The sequence below is a fragment of the Micropterus salmoides genome, unplaced genomic scaffold (genome assembly GCF_014851395.1).
Source record: "Micropterus salmoides isolate LMB-PRFRI ecotype aquatic unplaced genomic scaffold, ASM1485139v1 Ms_hic_scaffold_13, whole genome shotgun sequence".
In the NCBI taxonomy this organism is placed as follows: domain Eukaryota; kingdom Metazoa; phylum Chordata; class Actinopteri; order Centrarchiformes; family Centrarchidae; genus Micropterus; species Micropterus salmoides.
In genome coordinates this window covers 26,196,453-26,214,010 of record NW_024040374.1, presented here as the reverse complement: position 1 = coordinate 26,214,010, position 17,558 = coordinate 26,196,453, and the positions used below count along the sequence as shown (strand labels likewise).

General features: G+C 38.7%; 1 protein-coding gene across 6 annotated transcripts; it reads right to left on the bottom strand.

The window, feature by feature from the left end:
• Positions 1-51: 51 nt before the first annotated feature.
• LOC119901112 (AP-1 complex subunit sigma-2) lies at positions 52-16,978 on the bottom strand. Of its 6 annotated transcripts, none has more exons than XM_038716592.1 (6): positions 16,840-16,978; positions 15,970-16,148; positions 13,930-14,038; positions 13,661-13,798; positions 5,260-5,268; positions 52-2,297 (listed from the first exon to the last, which is right to left on the bottom strand). In XM_038716592.1, exons 2-6 carry the CDS (start codon positions 16,146-16,148, stop codon positions 2,250-2,252), a joined length of 483 nt encoding a protein of 160 aa, XP_038572520.1. In that variant the 5' UTR covers positions 16,840-16,978; the 3' UTR covers positions 52-2,249. The 6 variants fall into 6 exon arrangements, with proteins under 6 accessions (XP_038572520.1, XP_038572521.1, XP_038572522.1 ...); XM_038716591.1 differs by lacking the exons at positions 52-2,297; positions 5,260-5,268 and adding exons at positions 7,295-8,391; positions 12,095-12,125; XM_038716593.1 differs by lacking the exon at positions 5,260-5,268.
• Between the last annotated feature and the right edge of the window lie 580 nt (positions 16,979-17,558).

The window sequence follows — 17,558 nt, the reverse complement described above, 5'->3', positions numbered from 1 at the left end:
CTGTTTTCCTCAATTAAAATGGGCAGAAAATGAAATAAAATAAAAGCAAACTGTGACTTTACAGCCCCTTGGCTGCTGGAGTACTCTTTATTGCTGAACTTGACAGGAAAACAACCTTCCCCCTTGTATCCATTTTAAATACTATAACAATAAACTATACAATGTATGTAAGTAAACACAAATCCAGTAATGTAATACACAGGTTGCACTCATGCTACAACTATTGTACCTATATGTACTCACCAACACACAGAGTCACATAGATTCTGCCACACTTCTGTAGTTCATACTGAATAAATTGAAAATACTTATTTGACATTATATAAAAGTGATAATGGGAAGAGATTTCAACATCAAACAAGTGATATATAGAAGATGTTGCAAAATGAAAAACAAAAAAAGGTTATATTAAACAGTTTTGGTTTAAACAATACTAGCTTCTTAAAAAATGTACATACTGTGCAACATTAACATAAAATACAGAAAATGCCATTTTATATTAAGTGTTCAAAAGGCATTTTGTGTGTGTTAAGTTTTTTCCTTTTTTTAAGTGGCTTGAAGCTACTTTTAGTCTTGGGTCATAAAAAAGAAATAACATCTTAATACTCTTACAGTTTGTGACACTATTGCTATTTTATGCACAGTTGCTTTCGGAGTCACAGTAGTAAATAGGTAGTTTACATGCTGTACAGTATGTCATGTGGCTGTCAGAAGCTGCTTTGTTTAAAAATCACTACTAATGTGGGGGTAGACTTACGCTTTAAAAGGAGTAGACTGAGTTTTCGTAACACCAAACACTCAGCTTTAAATTGTCATGCTGGTCAGAGGTCTGTACTGTATGATTAGCACAAGTCTGTTGCTAAATATCAACACTGTTTACTACAGAGTATAGACAGAGAGGGAAACTGATTGATATAGTATGGTGTCATTTTAACCACCTTCAAAAGATTCAAAAGATGTATAATGTGAAAGGAGTGGCTTGTAGTGAGGAAACTGCAGAGATCCCAACACTCTGTAGCTCTACTGAGCTATTTTAACCTCTTGTTTTAACACCCACTCATTTCTTGAATCTTTGAGTCTAGCCATTCTCATCATTGCAGTTTTCAGCAGCATCAAACAGCAAAATTGGAGAGTAGCTGGGGAGAAAATCTTAATACTTAGCAGGTAAAGCTCCAGATTATTTTCTCAGAAGTTGATGGATATCAAACTAAACAAGAGGGAATGGTGCACTTCCACAGGTGGTCGGAAACACGATTCTGGAGGGGACTGCTTCATGTCTGATGGATGCATTAGCATGCCATTTTTTGCCAACATGTTATCCATAACATTATAATGCGATACATTTTCAGGGCTGTGTGTCTGTCAGCTTTCTGCTTCTTGTTGATTTGTGCTGCTTTAAGTACAATTATCCTACGTCTTAAATTTAGCCAAGACAACACTGATATTTTTGTGTGAGTGAAACATCTTCAATTTAATGAAATATTTTCATCGTGTAAAAACTAGAAAAAGAAGCACAGTAGTAACCATGAAGAAAAGGAAGAGTTAATTTAGCTCTGGCACGCATGCATTAATAAAATAAACTCAGTATTTGTTCGTTACATTGCAGCAGCATGCAAATGGAATTGAATTATAAAGCAGCAAAAAGATTCTTTCATTTTAGGGGAGTGGACATCTGCCAGCGAATAAGGCATTCAATACTATACAATACTAAGTGGGGTCCTGCCATTAGAAACCAATACACCATACAGTTTGAGTTCATGATAATCACAACGCAAGGAGAGATGAAACATAACTCTTTGGTTCTGGTAATGTAATACTTTTGACTTCCCTTTACAATAGATTCTATTCTATAAATCTGACACATTTAAAATTCAGTAGTAGCCACAATCATTAAATATACTTCACAGAACAGAGTGATCACATCAGCTTTGGTCAAATCGAAATAAAGCAGTTCACTTAGTACAGCATCTTGGTGTGGAAAAAATAAAATCCTTAATTACTCTGCATTTTCCTTGGTAACAGTTAACGTCATCACACTGAACAAATAAATAACTCGGTGGGAAATACCCAAACAGTGCTACATTGTTTGTCTCAGAAAAAAAGAAGTAGAAAACAAAGGCAGAGGTGGGAACACTGTGTGTGTGATTGTGAGGTGTGCCCAAAAGTGATTTGGAGTTATCAGCTACATATAGCACAGTAGCAGGCCGATGAAGCAGTGTGTGGCAAAAGGATGATGAGGAGGACCATGTTTATGTCAGTCCAATTTCCTCCAGTACGCTGCGCGGAGTCTCTGCTTCCTGTGGAGGGAGAGAGGAACCACAGCTCCAGTGAAGTGCTCGGTGAGCTACTGATTACAGAGGATTTCAACAATTACAGCATTACTCAAATGTGCACACACACACACACACACACACAGTGATTCCACATTTTATCTGGAGAGATGTCACCGCTGTCTCAGCAGCAGTTGTGGGTGAATATTTCGCAGACATGGCTTTGTGCTAAACAGTCTAATAGTTCACCCTCCTCATTCTGAATCATTATTTCAGAATACTGTAATTAGTTGTTAAAGTTGTATAAATCCATATTTCCATATTAACACTGCATCTAAATAAGTACATAAATATACATGTAAAGTGCAAGGGGTGTTCTATGCCAAACCTCCCACAACTCTTTCACCCTCCAAATTCTACATTTAAATTTGGGCATTTGATACTACAATTAGTCGTTCAAGTTAAAGCTGCACTCATCCTCATTTTCTATATTAACACCGAATCAAAGGGATACATACAGTGGGGAGAACAAGTATTTGATACACTGCTGATTTTGCAGGTTTTCCTACTTACAAAGCATGTAGGGGTCTGTAATTATTTTTATTTTTATTTTATCATAGGTACACTTCAACTGTGAGAGAAGGAATCTAAAACAAAAATCCAGAAAATCACATTGTATGATTTTTAAATAATTAATTTGCATTTTATTGCACGACATAAGTATTTGATCACCTACCAACCAGTAAGAATTCCAGCTCTCACAGACCTGTTAGTTCTCCTTTAAGAAGCCCTCCTGTTCTCCACTCATTGCCTGTATGAACTGCACCTGTTTGAACTCGTTACCTGTATAAAAGACACCTGTCCACACACTCAAACAGACTCCAATCTCTCCACAATGGCCAAGACCAGAGAGCTGTGTAAGGACATCAGGGATAAAATTGTAGACCTGCACAAAGCTGGGATGGGCTACAGGACAATAGGCAAGCAGCTTGGTGAGAAGGCAACAACTGATGGTGCAATTATTAGAAAATGGAAGAAGTTCAAGATGACGGTCAATCTCCCTCAGTCTGGGGCTCCATGCAAGATCTCACTTCGTGGGGCATCAATGATCATGAGGAAGGTGAGGGATCAGCCCAGAACTACAGGGCAGGACCTGGTCAACGACCTCAAGAGAGCTGGGACCACAGTCTCAAAGAAAACCATTAGTAACACACTACGCCGTCATGGATTAAAATCCTGCAGCGCACGCAAGGTCCCCCTGCTCAAGGCCGCGCATGCCCAGGTCCAGGTCTGAAGTTTGCCAATGACCATCTGGATGATCCAGAGGAGGAATGGGAGAAGGTCATGTGGTCTGATGAGACAAAAATAGAGCTTTATGGTCTAAACTCCACTCACGGTGTTTGAAGGAAGAAAAGGGGACAGGACGACTGCACCATATTGAGGAGGATGGATGGGGCTATGTATCGCGAGATCTTGGCCAACAACCTCCTTCCCTCAGTAAGAGCATTGAAGATGGGTCGTGGCTGAGTCCTCCAGCATGACAACAACCCGAAACACAGTCAGGGCAACTAAGGAGTGGCTCTGTAAGAAGCATCTCAACGTCCTGAAGTGGCCTAGCCAGTCTCCAGACCTGAACCCAATAGAAAATCTTTGGAGGGAGCTGAAAGTCCGTATTGCCCAGCGACAGCCCCGAAACCTGAAGGATCTGGTTTACATGGAGGAGTGGGCCAAAGTCCCTGCTGCAGTGTGTGCAAACCTGGTCAAGAACTGCAGGAAACGTATGATCCCTGTAATTGCAAACAAAGGTTTCTGTACCAAATATTAAGTTCTGCTTTTCTGATGTATCAAAAACTGTCATTAAATAAAATGCAAATTATTTAAAAATCATACAACGTGACTTTCTGGATTTGTTTTGGATTCCTTCTCTCACAGTTGACGTGTACTAATGATAAATTACAGACGTACATGCTTTGTAAGGAGGAAAACCTGCGAAATCAGCAGTGTATCAAATGCTTCTCCCCACTGTATAGTGAAAGGGGTTGCTTGGAATAAGTTTATTTACTTTCAGCGTTAATTACCAAAACGTATTGTGTGTGTGTCCTTGAGGCCTAACAAATGTATGTTTGGTGCCTTTTATTCCTCATAACGTCTGCATAGCCAAAGTGCAATGGCTGTGCTTTTTTGCATGTTACTACCACCAAATGTTGGTCAGGGGATTAGCGCAAGAGTGAGCCACCCGCATGCTCATGTGCATGCATGATAAAAACAAAGCAGGGACCAGTAAAACCATTGCTCCATAGTGAACAGAAACTCCAAAGGGCACCTGCATTAACATTTTAATAATAAAATGTAATCTAATGAATACATGTAATGTGAAAGGGGTGGCTTGTAGTGAGGAACAGATGCTGTAGTTCAGCTCACCTTCCAAATTCCACCATAAAATTAGGGAATTTTCTATTGCAAATGTTCATTAAATTTAAAGCTTCATAAATCAGTTTTTTTTATAACATTGAATCAAATAAATACAGATAAGAGGTGGCTCTTAGTGAGGAACCAACAACTCTTATAACTGTAGTAAGTAATTACTGTAACTATCAAAGCAAAATGAAAGACAGAGGACCTAAAATGCATGTCTTTATCAGTGGACCCTTTTCATGGGAGACATTTTATCTTGTCAAAAGCACAGGTGTAAATAACATTAATGATGGCTCCTTTCCATTACGATTGTCAGTGAGTGAACATGCACAATACCACAGCCCTGGAACTGGGTCACCTAAATGAATGCAACCATCATTAATGCTATTAAGTCACAATGCCTGTTGTGATAAGAGTCTACTGGCCTACATACTTCAACCAATTACTTGATATATACAAAACTTTTTGTCCATTCTGTCCCTACGCTAATGTGTCACAAATCATAAATAACAGACATTGTACAGGAAAACATCAGTGCTGGTAGCTTGTGGCAGAAAGAAAGAGAAGCACTTACTTTGGCATCCTAAAACCAGGTTCAGCACAAAGTAAAGAGAGGAGTTGCATCAGAGCAGTAAAACTTTTTATGCAAGAAGAGAAAAACAACCCACTTCTTCACAGTGACTTCTAAAGTGCCATTTCATTTTCAGTGCAAAATGTTCAACCCAGATCTTGAAACGTCAACTATGCATTATTCACCAGCGATAGACTTTTCACTCTTGGGGTGGATTTTGCTGGAATGACAAATCCCTCGTCACCCATTATGTGGGCTAATCATCTACAGAGCAAATGGAGCTTAGCACCATTCAGTGGTGAGGTTATCGGGTTTGTTTCTCACACAGGAGAAAACATTTGCAATAACAACAAAATGACTACATATCAGCCTGAACCTAAAAAGGTGTCGCATTAAGGGGGGAAAACACCATAAACACAGGGACCAATCAGCTATATTAAAGAAAGACACCAGCATGTTTAATTGATAAAGAATCATACACAATTTATTTATTATGTCTATTATATACATTAATAAAATTTCCTCACAACGGTCTGTCTTTCTTAGTAGGACACAGATGAACATTGACAGATCATATAAAACAAAAAAAGTGCTTAGTCAGTGTTCATTTATATCAGAAAGAATTTGTAAGCTAATTATTTCAATGCGTTTCAATGTCTATTATCATTGTAGTGTAGAAATCCTAAAGAGCCCTAAGTTAAACAGTGCAAAGAGAACATCCATTACCATTAATCCCACTACTACCACTTACCTTGAGCTTTTTGCTATCTATTTAAATAGAAAATAATTTATTAATCTATAAATAATTCAAAAGATTTAAAAACACCATTTAAACAGTTGAAAAGCTATTAGGTCTTCTAGCGTGTGCTATGGTATGGACTAGGGTTTGTTCAGATTTTAACAATTATAACAACAACTCCTAGAAATCACAGTAAGTACAAGAAGTGAAATTCAAATGCATGATTTAAAGTGAGGGGACAAACACAAAAGTATAACTGAGAAATGAGAACAGGTACCACATGACGTCTAATGCATTCCCACACATAGATGACATAATAAAAACAAGACGGGACCAATTAAAATATGAAATATAAAACAGACTGGATGAACATCTCTTGGATATAATAATAACTTAAGTGTGAGAGCGTCGGACCTGGACATAAGAATTCAGATGATCGTATTTTGTGATCTGGTCTTCAAGCATTTCCTTTCAAAGAGTGTGTATACACTCAAATACTAGTGCCTTGAAGGGGGCAGACTTTCCCCACACAGTTTGAAGGCAATATCACACAATGCCATTTGTCATTTGTAACGTCTGACAATTTGATAAATGGTGACCAGTGGTTTTCAATCAGGTGCCATCTTGATCCAACAGTCTACAGATTTTCTTTCAACCAAAGTCTACAGCAGCTGATTTCCACTTGTTTTTTAAATAGTTAGTATATTACCTGCTGCACAGCTGAAGTAAAAATAAATGGTACTGGTTTGCTGAGGTTGCAGATCAATTCTTTACCTTGGAAACAAAACTACATTTCTCAACACAAGGTCCACTGATGGAGGCCAAGTGGGAGACGATGGCACATGATGCAAACTTGCTTTGCTACAGTGGTAATGGTAAAAGAGGGGTGTTCAACTGGTGCAATGAAGCCAGTAATAAGTTGACAAATGACAGGCATGTAACAATATATCACCACAAAATATATATTATCAATAAACATATTGATAGCTAACATCCTTAGTAGCGGGGCATTGATCTCCATTCCAGCAGGAGAAATGTCTAATCCAACCTAAATGTTTTCAGCATTTACTGTAGTTGTTTTCAATGTACTTATATTGTGGCGAAATTATGTCCAATTGAAGTGAGCTGAGAATATTGTTACACCCCCTACACCAATGACAATGACAGGTGCTGAGAGGGCAGAAAGAAAGGTGCCAGGCACTGAGGAGCTCAGCATGCAGGGTGGATAGCAGCAGCGGCAGCAGCGATGGCAGCCAATCAGTACACAGGCACATTAAAGTACTCATGACGGGGCTGGGGGAGAGAAATGCACACAGCTTAGAAAACAAGACAACAGTGAGTCATAACAGCCACCTCATACAGACACTCACAGGACATGCAGAAGACAGTGCAGCAGGCTGGAGCTACCACCTATACGCACTACTCTCTTCACTGTCTTTATCCATTATAGGAGTAGTTCATTTCTTTTAAGATATACACTCACTGGCTTCCTTGCCAAGATTTTGATGAGAAGAAGAGCTAGCCTGGCTCTGTCCAAACGCCTATCAGCACTTCTAAAGCTCACTAATTAACACTCTGTATCTCTGTTTGTTAAAATCTATAAACATAAATATAAAAAAGATCATTTGTGCTGGAACGACACAGAGATTCTGTGAATAAGCATATTTCCACAAAATTTCCACAAAATGTCAAACTATTCCTTTAAGTTGCCTTTTAACGGGGGTAGTGCGATGGGGAATATTCCTACTTTGCCAAAGTAAAAAAAAAAAAGTCTGTTCATTTTTAAGGTCTGCAGAACTGTGAGCTTTGTTTAATTCTGCTCATATTCTGAATACCTTTGGAAAAACGCATCCACAAGTCTGTCTTACCTAAGGACAAAAATATATGAAATTCCCCTAAAAAGCAAAATATTTCATTTTGAGTGAGAGGCTATGAACAATTTGAAACTAACAGATATGAAAACACTTGTACTGTGTACCGTTTTATTTTCATTGCTTACTCATTTAATCCAAGGGCACACAGTCAAAGTGTCACCTGTCCAAACTGCAGAAATGCAATCATAAAACATTTGGTAGGGGACAGTGTCAATGAAATGTTACACATACATGGAAAACAAAGACAAACAGACTAAGACAGACTTTGTTTTCAATACAAACATGTATTATTGGCTGTGGAGAAACTAACTAGTGACACAAGACCAGGAACACTGTCTTAACCAGAAGGACCTGAGCTACAGACAGACTTATATACACAGTTAGAAGACTGAGGCTAGTTCTGACTAGCAGGCTCTAGCAAGTATGCACGGCCTACATCCACAGACACAGAGTAATCACCTCAGCGGGCCTAATGCTGGAAAAGACCAGAGGACTCAGAGACCATATTTGGGACCATCACACCTGTTAGGCAAACAATTTCATAAAGGACAAAAATAAACAACTCAGATTAAGATTAAAAACTCTCAGGAACCTACAGCATCTACACATGTACAGTATGTGCTCGGGGAGCAGGAGGTTAACTGTGCACCTCCTCAATAAAACTGTCCTCTTCACGGGGACATCTCTGCTTAATTTATCTCTGATGTCTCACATGCAGAGTTGAGCTGAGCAGGAAATCTTCTGAGGCATCATTATTCCAAAAGAAGATCTGCTTGCTGGCACCAAGGTAATGGCCAGCTCCTGAGAAATGTTTCATTAAAGGCTTATCAAAATAACTTCAGCCAAATCCCCAGTGGTATGTTTCCCAGGTAATTACTGCACTACGCTCTTACTAATGCCTCAAAGCCAGAGGCACTCATTCCAAAAGTGCCCCCAACTCAACCCTGGCATTATTTTTATTACCTTACGTGTACATTATGTTTAAATTGTTTCAAAGGATGGAAAGAATTTTTGTCTCTAATCATCAAAATCAGGATAAGTGTTTGCTCATACCGTATGTCCATCCATTAAAAGAAACATCTTATCCACCACTTGTTGAAAAAGTGAAAAAACAGGAGTAAATTCTGCACCTCACCATTGGACAATAATTAGACTGATTACTAAATCACACCGATAAGGAGTTTGATTGCTAAAGTAATAAATAATTTCTGCAGCATCTCCAGTAGTAGAGATGTTAGTGAATTTGATCTGATTGCTCTCCTGATTACAAAATGACCATGATGATGTGCTTGTTTCAGGCTGATGATATTCTTTATGGGGTTTTTTTGTCAACAAATCCCATGAAAGGGCCAAAGCCAACACTAAACTGAGTTAACTAGTAGACAAAGAAAAAATAATTATATTGGCCCAGATATAGGAATATTTTTTTTTTTATCCTAAAAGATCAAAATTGGTACCGGTCGAGCTCTACTACCAAGTACTGTGTGTGTGGCTAAACCTTGATACATCTTATTCCTCTGTGCCAAAGACTGGGGAAAAACAGATCAGTGTGCCACACTGTTCATTATGAACACACACACACACAGTCCCACATACACCATCTTACTGCCGCGACTGAAAATAGTCCCCAACAAGTGCATTATTGACACTTTTTTGAATAACATTTGTTAAAAAGTGAGCAGCTGGAAATTACTGAGCCTTAAAATTTCATGGGCTTTGTTGAGAAAAAGAAAAATGTAGAACAGCGCTCTGCTAGTCCTTTAATATCTTCATTTTAGAAGGTGATGGTTGTGTAAAATGGTTATTTTGGATCAAATAACACCATGTACAACACCTGTTGTTATTGATCAGAAATCTTATTCCCACCATTTCAAAGAAAAACATACAAACTCATTAATCAGAATCATCAATGAGCATTTTCATTCAAACAACAGGCTAGAAACATTCAAGTTTGAGTTCATGCCTGTTATGACTCGTACGCTTTGTCAGGTGTTTTTCACTCAGAGTTATGAGACACTCATACTGAGAGAAGTACATGCAGGTAGAAGTCCACAGCAGGCAGAACTGGAAACCCATGCTGACTGACTGACAGCACCAGTCTAGTAGTTACCAGTTGCCTGGGTGGAGGCATGGATGGACTCTAGGCCCATTACAAGATCTCCTCATTTGGTAAACTTCCCCAGTCTTCACTCTGGCTCTACAAATACAGAATTGAGCCAATCAGAGACCTCTTTCTCTCTCCCTCTCAGGGTAAACGTGGAGTGGCATTCCATATGAGGATATCAACTAAATGGTTTAAAATGGCAACTTACTTCCTAACTGCATACACTTAAAAGGAAAAAGGCCTACATTAGGAACTTACCATAAGCCTTTAGGATCACAGTACAGTATGTTCTGTACAGCACAGCTACCTGATGGTCCTGCTGACTGTAAATCAATGAACAGCTTCACAGTTTGTCCTCAGAGATTATGGACTTGGCTCAGCAGCAGCAGCTGCCTCACAGCTGATGGTTATGGACCACATTTGAATTTCCTAATGCTTTACTTCATTACTTAGTTTAGGCTACTTTGTATTCCCAGTTTGGTAACAAGAGTAAAATTTCAAAGTCATTTGAGTTTGTAAACTTTTGGGTGAAGTTTATATTTTTCCATTTCATGTTTGTCTTCTTATCCATTTGTACTGCACAGATGATGAATGATGAACTATGAAAATGTAAACAAACTGACTAGCCTTGAGGCGTGGTTCTTGTAAAATGAAACACTGATGGCACAATAATAAAAACACCACTAGAGTGAAATATTAAGGTGATGTCATATTCTCTATAATCCAGCAGGATAAAGAGAAACGCATAAAGTGAGGTATACTGCCAAAAGCTTTTTAAAGTATGTTTATTTATTTTTCTTACATGGAGTTTTCACAAAAGCCTGACATCAGGCTGATATTACTGGCCGATATTGACTGATCTCAGCACATGTTAGAAAATGTGCAAAATTATAGATTTTTAGTTACATTAAATCCATAGTCTTATTTCAGGTTTATTCTGCTGCGCAGGTGGTACTGTTACTCATATTTGGTTATTTTTAAACCCTCAAAACATCCTGCCTTAGTGCACATCTTTATCACAAATCCCTCAAAAATCCAGTATTGTTTTGCTCTCTACAGTTCACGTTGCCCTTCTCCACTGGGTGTTAATGGTTTGTCAGCAGTGGGCTGATTTTGCTTCCCAGAACTCATTAGCAGTGCCCTTTTGGCTCACTAACTTACTAAATGTTGAGCAAACAAATTCAGCACACCGATCAGCCTGCTGACACTGACTGGGTCTATACCACACTGCTGTGTAGTGCCAAATACTGTTCTGTTCATTTTAGCCTCATTTACATGCATTTAACATTAAAAACTGCCTTCACAAGATCACTCTTTAAAAAACTGTGTGTTTTGTAGCATCTATACAAATTAAAAAGCTCTGCTGTAACAGAGTCAAGTTTTCTGAATTATGATACGTTTAAGCTTTTGATTTATGACATTAATGGATTTAAGTGAAAGACAGCATCATGTGTATTGAAGCAGAAACACAGCTGTGGTGACGGATGTTTGTCGGCATACTGCTGAATATTCTTTTAGTCAGAATCATAATTGTGATAATCTAGGCCAGGGGTGTGTGTGTGTGTGTGTGTGTGTGGTCTCAGCAATGCAGACAATGAGGCTTTGTTCTGGGCTGCAACCTGAGTTCCCCTCACATCAACTATAAAACAAATTTGGAGAGGTGGAGAGTCAAATCATTTAAAATATTTTAGTGACACTGATAGAGAAAACAAAATTTTATAATAACAATAACAGAGCCTGTGATTGAATCTGGTGATATTACATGTTAATGGCATTCTTGTCACTGTGAAAAAAATATAAGCTCTTTATTAAAATTTTCATTGAAAATTAAGCATAAATATTCTCTAATAATACAGACCTTTGTATGTAAATATGCTGCTGACAAAGAGTTATTGGTTAGTTACATCAGAGATATCAGGGTTGAAGTAAATATGAGGCAGAAAAACCACACCAGCAGCTTCAATATCTATGCAGTATTACTGACACTTGAAGTACTGCTGGTATGTTGTTTCTCCCGGCTTTAGTGTTGTGTTGCTGAATCTACATCTAAGTTACATGTTACATCTAAGGCTACTGATCTAACACTACAGCAAGGGTTATTTGGGTTCTTACAAACTGTACCTGCAAACAGGCGCATCTGAAAGTCTAGATTCTGCAAATCACAATAGTAAAGAATACACAGGCAAAGAGAGAAAAATGTCAGCTGAAATCAAGATCAGGCAAACTAAGTGGAAGACAATAAAGCACTGTGAAGGCAAGGAAACGGAAATCACAAGAAATAAAATGTCAAACATTTGTGAAAAAGGCTGCATAAATCAACTGAGTACTACAGTGTATTCAGGCAGCTAAGAAAATGACAATAAAGATGTATTTAGGAGTGGTCATTAGGAATTCAACAGTGACATCATGAAGCACTAGCAGTCCATAGTGCCCTCTCACTTCTTAATAAAGCAGTGAAGCAAGTTATGACTTGAAGTTACAACAGAGAAACTCAACATTCAAGACTCCCTATAAGCAGAGGGTAAAGTAACTTAGTTATAGCTACTCTAGTTAAGGTTGTGGAGTTCATTTTTGTAGTAACAAGGTCCACATTTGACTTTTTAAAATATTCAGTCTGACTTCACCTGAGTATTATAAGGAATAAAGTACAATAAGGTAAGACAAGTCTCTTACTCTAACATCGTAGAACAGCTAGCGGACCGTGAGGAGATAGTCGCTGAATCTCAAAATGAGAGGGTTTTGAATCGCTTACCCCGCCTTTAAGGCCCGAAATTGTTGCACGTTTAAAAATAAATATGACCTCACACTGTGTCAATCATGTTTACACACAGAATCCAAAACCTTCGTCCGTCTGTAAAGTTTTCGGAACAGGTTTGGATTTTTCGCATCTGTCAAAAGCACAGTATCATTTCAGAACTCATTTTACCTCATTGTGAATTTTCGCAACGAATAGAAAAATAAAACGCATCGGTCTCAGTGTACAAGGTTTCTGTGTGTAACGTTTTTTTAATTGGATGACGGATTAAAAAGAAAGAAGAAAAAAAAAAAAAAAAAAAAAAAAAACGCATACAAAACCAAAGACTTGGTGTGAAAAGGCATTTACGGTTTTATCTCACTGATGTCACCATTTACTGTTCACCCTCTTACAGGTGTATCGCAGCTGTGTGAAGTTACTGCTAATGCAAATCCTGCATTTCCTACTGCCGCTAGTTCACAATAAAAGCATTCAACAGGCAAAACACGGGACAGCTTTTATTGTTGAGCAGTCACAGGAAACACCAGTCATCAAAGATCTGAACAAGGCAACAATCATTTCTACCTCTTGTATCAGCGGCTCAGTTTTAAATATCACAGCAGATAATGGAACAATAAGGAGCAGCTACAGTAAGTGTGTTTCTATCAAACTATTTTTCTGCCTAATTTCAGTGTGAATTAAAAAAAAAAAAAAACGATTGGAAATGCCAGAAATTGCAACAAAGTGCTTTTCTAATAAAAAGTATTGGGCCATGCTTGCTGTTCCACCAGTACTAGTGTAAAATGCTGTGATTCATTCCTCAAACTCTTTCTATTTCACCTGACTTTGATCTGAAAACAGACAGTTACAATGGAGACTGAGGGCAGATTGCTAATGAAGTCATTAGTATGAAATCAATATTGTTTCCACATTGATTTCATTAGATGCCTTACCTCCTGTAGCAAGTCAGCCTGCTCAATGGCCTTCAATACATTCTTTTTGGACGTTTCCTGAGCTTCCCCACCCAGCAAGAATTCATCCAGAATGAAGTAAGCCTTCTCAAAGTTGAAAATAATGTCCAGCTCACAAACCTGTTGTTCAGAAATGAAAGGACACTTATTATGAATGACTTGGTGGGTTCAACAGATGGCTAACATATCAGGAACCATGTCAAGGATACACAACAGATCATAAAAGAGGTGAAGAGACAGCAGAAACGCACACTGCCAAAGTATTTGTCCAGCAGCTCCACATATCTGTGGATGATCTCCAGTGTGATGAGCTCGTTGTCCTGGTCCTCTATGGCACAGCAGAAGTACAGGCTGGCATATCTGCAACACAGTGGCGAGCCAGCCAACTTTAACGTCAATCAATCCACATAAACAAATAATACAAAGAATCTTTCATAGTGAAAACTGCAACATCAGCCTGCATGACAAACTAAATAGAAGAAGAGCTGACTTTGTGCATTTTTATCACTTAGATGGGATCTACAAGTGATTTATATACTGCCTCCCAGCTCCCAGTGCTGAGAGAGTGTTATTATTAAAAGTTCGCCGTTTACTGTTTACAGGGGATTCATTCAAAAGCCAGAAGCCACATGCAGAAGGCTGTACGAGTTAAGCCTCATCCTGCCATGGTTCTTTATCCTCGATAATCCCCATTGCACTCTTTAAGCATGTGATGATTGGCTAATAAAGGAGCTGGTCAGTTGGCACAATGGAGTAGGCTGCAGATTTTAGACAAGTAACACTTCTCAAACTTGACCTAAGACTGTACTTGTTGGCAATATCAATTCCTAATATTGTTGAATTGTTTCGCTTCGTCCTTGTCTGCTGTGTGCAAGTGAATGCAAGCCACAGCAAAGCTCAGGAAACACAAAGGGTTCAGTTCAGTTGTTTAGCTGTGTGTGGCACAGAGAAGTGAGACAGCACTTTTACTGTAGCTGACTAACACAGGCAATGCAAGAGGAAGTTATGGGGTCTGCCTCAGCTCTGATCCCAGGCTGATTTTGACACATGGTCAGATGGGCTGCAGTACACATTTTGAGGATTTGGATTGCTAAAGCCTGTCTTCATGAGGACAGGCTGTATGTCTTCATCATGATATGCTTAGAGCTGCAACAATTAGTCAGTTAATTAATCTGTCAAATCGACAGAAAATCAATCTGCTTCCAGATTCTCCAATGTGAGCATTTGCTGCTTTTGTCATATTTGACAGTAAACAGAATAAATTTTGGGAAAAAAAACAAGAAATATGAATACATCACCTTGAGCTTATTCAACATCTTCTGATCTTTCATAGACAAAACAAGTCACTGATTGAGAAAATAATTGCAGATTAATTGATAAGCCCTAGACATGCTGTGTCTTCTTCCTATAACTTTACTGTAGCCGTTTTCTGCAGATCTCATTTTTCCAGAACCATGTCACATTTTATTTTTCATACTGTGTAATTGTCACAAACAGTCTAAACATCAAACAGCGGAAACAGTGATAGCCTTTGTTGTATTAAAAACTTTCCACTGTGTGTCCTAAGGCTCAGGTGGCATACCCTGTACCCGCAGATCTGACCTGACACCTTATCATTTTTATTTCTTCTCACTAAAGTTAATAGGTCAGTAACGTCTCCACCAATACTGAATCATGTTCTCAAAGTAAGTACTATTGCATGTCTTTTCCTTCACCTCCAGCAAAGGTATTGTTCATCTTTGACACACAATATCAACACTCGGACAGCTCTATGTGAATACGTAGGGCTCTCTCTTTATTGAGAAAGTTAGAGAGTGGAGAGCTACAAAGAACTGTGAAGAAACATATATAGATACTGACCACTGCGGTACAACTAGATCCAGAGGCAGCAGCCCTAATCACTTATTTAATGACACTTTCATGACTTAATAGGATGCAATAAAGAGTCCACTGAATTGTTAGGCAAAACACACAGACACATGAATAAACTATTCATAAGTATGAAAATGGGAAAGTTATTATTTTAAACTACTTAAATTTAACAGGAAGACAAACATTTCTCTGGTTGTGCAATGGTGCAAAGTCGCTGACTGGTTATCACTTCGACTGCTGTGTTAGTCTGTCTTTGTTGGGTCAACTGGGTTCACCAATAGTCTGCCTCGTTGGCACAGCAACAGGATATAATGAGGCAAAATGAATGCTCTTTCTTGTTGTATTCTGAGTGCACTCATGATGCCATGATGAAATTCTTCCAGTACAACCAGAAATCCTTTTGTAACATTCCTACCCACCTCTTATATACAATCTTGAGGTCTCTCCACTCCAGAAAGCTGCACATTTTGGGCTTTCGAGCCAGAACCGTCTGCACCAACTCTCTGGTGATCTTCTTTTTCTCTTTATCAGATAAAGGCACGTACCATTTCTGAAGCCTGAGCTTGCCTTGTCGACTGAATAGAAGCATGAACTGCATCTGAAATAAAGAGATGAGAGAAAAGCACAATGAGAGATGAGAGGAAGGAGTGGTTGCTTAAAGACATCCGCAGGGAGAGGCAAAAAGCATTCAAAAGAGAAAATCTAAAACACTTTTTATATGAGACTGGATGTAACATTAGATATTAAAAGTCAGACTGATTCTGACGTGGGAGCTCAGGGCTCAAGAAATTACCAAGATACAAGACAGATTAAATTTAATCAGCTCAATCAAAGTCAGGAAGTGAATAAAAAGCCAACCCTTCATGCAGTAATTTAATATTGATTGCCAATAGCACAATTAGGTGTTAAGCTATATGTGAATGGACTGCTGCCATGTGTCTAAGATAAACAGCGCACCGTTTCACCGCATGTTCAAATTCAGCGACTGTTTACCAGAGTCAACACATCAAGATACAGTCAAACAAATCACATGACACTGCCATTTAAAAAAAACAATTTAAAAGCCAGTTCTCTACAGTTACAGCAAAGACACGACTGAAATCATCATCACGTCTTCACCGTTATCAACACAGCCTGGAGGAAGTAATTTTGCCGTTAACACCGTTATCGAGCCGTTAGCTTAAGCGTGTTCAGCACCCGCCTGGCCTGTTTTAAATACGACATGCGCCCGAGCGTGTGTGTATATTTTATTATAAAACGTGCAAAATTACACACTCAAAACTACTTACCTTGAACGACTACACGGTATTCTCCGCTCAAGAAAATGAGGCTCCCAACGCCACCCTGAAACATACTCGGACAGGCATCAAGCTTTTGATTGGCCGATGAAGCGCTCAGACGCTTGTTCATTGGCTAACATTTACTTTTACGCCAGTCTCCGCCTATCTAAAACCTTTAACTCAGAATCGCGGCTGTGATTGGCTCGGATGTGCATCAAGCAAACCACAAGGAGCAGGATAGGTCCGCCCTTTAAACGTCATCATCAGAAGCATCACCTGAATGTTTAAAGAGGTGGTCCATTATGCAGGAGTGACATGTAGCTTTGTCACAGCTGGAAGTGGCAAGTGTAGGACTTTATATGCCATATAGTGTGTTTGATATGGCTTTTGATGGTGGACAACATTTAAAATAATATATAGGCTCAAATGAGTTATTCTAGTGGTATTTAGTGGTTGCCTACTCTATCAGGCACACTGACACGCTGACTCACTCACCAATCACTAGTTAATATCACAGCAAATGGAGAAAAAAGTATGCAGATATCTACCTGTTTACTGGTTACCACTTATTATTTATTCATCATTCTTTCGTTCTCTATTTCAGAACTGTTCATACTGTTCATATTGTCATATTGTATTGTCTACCAAATCTACCTACCTCAAGTAAATAACACCTGCACATAATACTTATTTATTCCAGCATCCTTTGCACTTTGCTCAATCGCACT